The following is a 1,467-nucleotide window of genomic DNA, read 5'->3' on the forward strand; positions in this document are numbered from 1 at the left end:
TCAACGGTACCATTGGCTTTGGGTCGGTAAGGGGTAGGATTACGATGCATAATTTTAAACTGTCCGCATACCTCCCTCATCAGATGACTGTTCAGATTTGCGGCATTATCGGTAATGATAGTTTTTGGAATACCAAAACGATAGATAATGTTGGAATGTACGAAGTCCACCACTGCTTTCTTGGTGACGGCTTTAAAAGTGACCGCTTCGACCCATTTTGTGAAGTAATCAATGGCAACCAAGATGAATTTGTACCCATTTAAGGCTTTCGGCTCGATCGGCCCAATGAAATCCATACCCCAAGCAATAAACGGGCAAGGTGCTGACATAGGATGCAACTCTGAAGGCGGTGCATGAATCAGATCACAATGTATCTGACATTGATGGCACTTCCGGACAAAACTGAAGCAATCCTTTTCCATGGTCATCCAGTAATAACCTGCCCGTAGGATTTTCTTTGCAAGGACATATCCATTCATATGGGGCCCACATACTCCTGAATGCACTTCGTTCATGACCTTTTCAGCTTCTTTGGCATCCACACATCTCAAAAGATTCAAATCTGGGGTTCTTTTATACAACACTTCTCCGCTTAAGGGTATTCCTTTGTTTTCAAGATCCTTTAAATATCATGATACCATGGTTGAACATCTGGTTCTACTTCAACCATGTTGCAAAAACCATGTCTTTCCCAGATTTGAATCTCTAACAGGTCAATACGGACGTTGCCTGGATACAGCAGCATTGCAGCTAAGGTAGCTAGTACATCAGTTAACTCATTGTGGAATCGAGGAATATACCTGAATTCAACAGATTTGAACCGTTTGCTAAGATCTCCCACATTTTGTCTATATGGGATAAGCTTGATATCTCGAGTTTCCCATTCACCTTGTGCTTGCCGAATGATCAAATTAGAATCTCCCATGATTAATAATACTTCTACATCCATATCAATTGCCATGTTGATGCCCATGATGCAAGCTTCATATTCAGTGGTGTTGTTCGTACAGAAGAACTGAAGCCGGGCTGTAGCTGGATAGTGCTGACCAGTGGGCAAAATCACAATTACCCCAATTCCGACACCTTTTGTATTTATAGCTCCATCAAAGAATATTTTACAAGTCTTAGTGTCTTCTGGAATTACTTCATCTGAATTTACTTCCTCGTCTGGGAAATAAGTGCTTAGGGGTTGGTATTCATCATCAACTGGGTTCTCAACTAAATGATCGGCCAAGTCTTGGGCTTTCATGGCCGTGCGGGTGACATAGACAATGTCAAACTCAGTGAGCAGGATTTTCCATTTGGCTAGCCTTCCCGTTGGCATCGGTTTTTGAATATATACTTTAGAGGGTCCATTCTGGTTATGAGGTATGTGGTATAGGCCAACAAATAATGTCTAAGCTTTTGAACGACCCAAGTCAAGGCACAACAAGTTCTTTCTAGCAAAGTGTACTTGGCTTCATAACC

General features: G+C 41.9%; 1 protein-coding gene across 1 annotated transcript; it reads right to left on the bottom strand.

Annotated features, from left to right (window-relative positions):
* Positions 1-622: 622 nt before the first annotated feature.
* LOC142177388 (uncharacterized) lies at positions 623-1,249 on the bottom strand. The gene has a single exon (XM_075245873.1). The coding sequence runs from the start codon at positions 1,247-1,249 to the stop codon at positions 623-625; it is 627 nt and encodes a 208-aa protein (XP_075101974.1).
* Positions 1,250-1,467: the final 218 nt, after the last annotated feature.

The sequence above is a fragment of the Nicotiana tabacum genome, chromosome 23, assembly GCF_000715075.1.
Source record: "Nicotiana tabacum cultivar K326 chromosome 23, ASM71507v2, whole genome shotgun sequence".
Lineage (NCBI taxonomy): Eukaryota > Viridiplantae > Streptophyta > Magnoliopsida > Solanales > Solanaceae > Nicotiana > Nicotiana tabacum.

Coding starts and splice junctions, on each gene's coding strand:
- LOC142177388 (XM_075245873.1), bottom strand. CDS start 1,249: ATGAAAGCCCAAGACTTGGCCGATCATTTAGTTGAGAACCCAGTTGAT.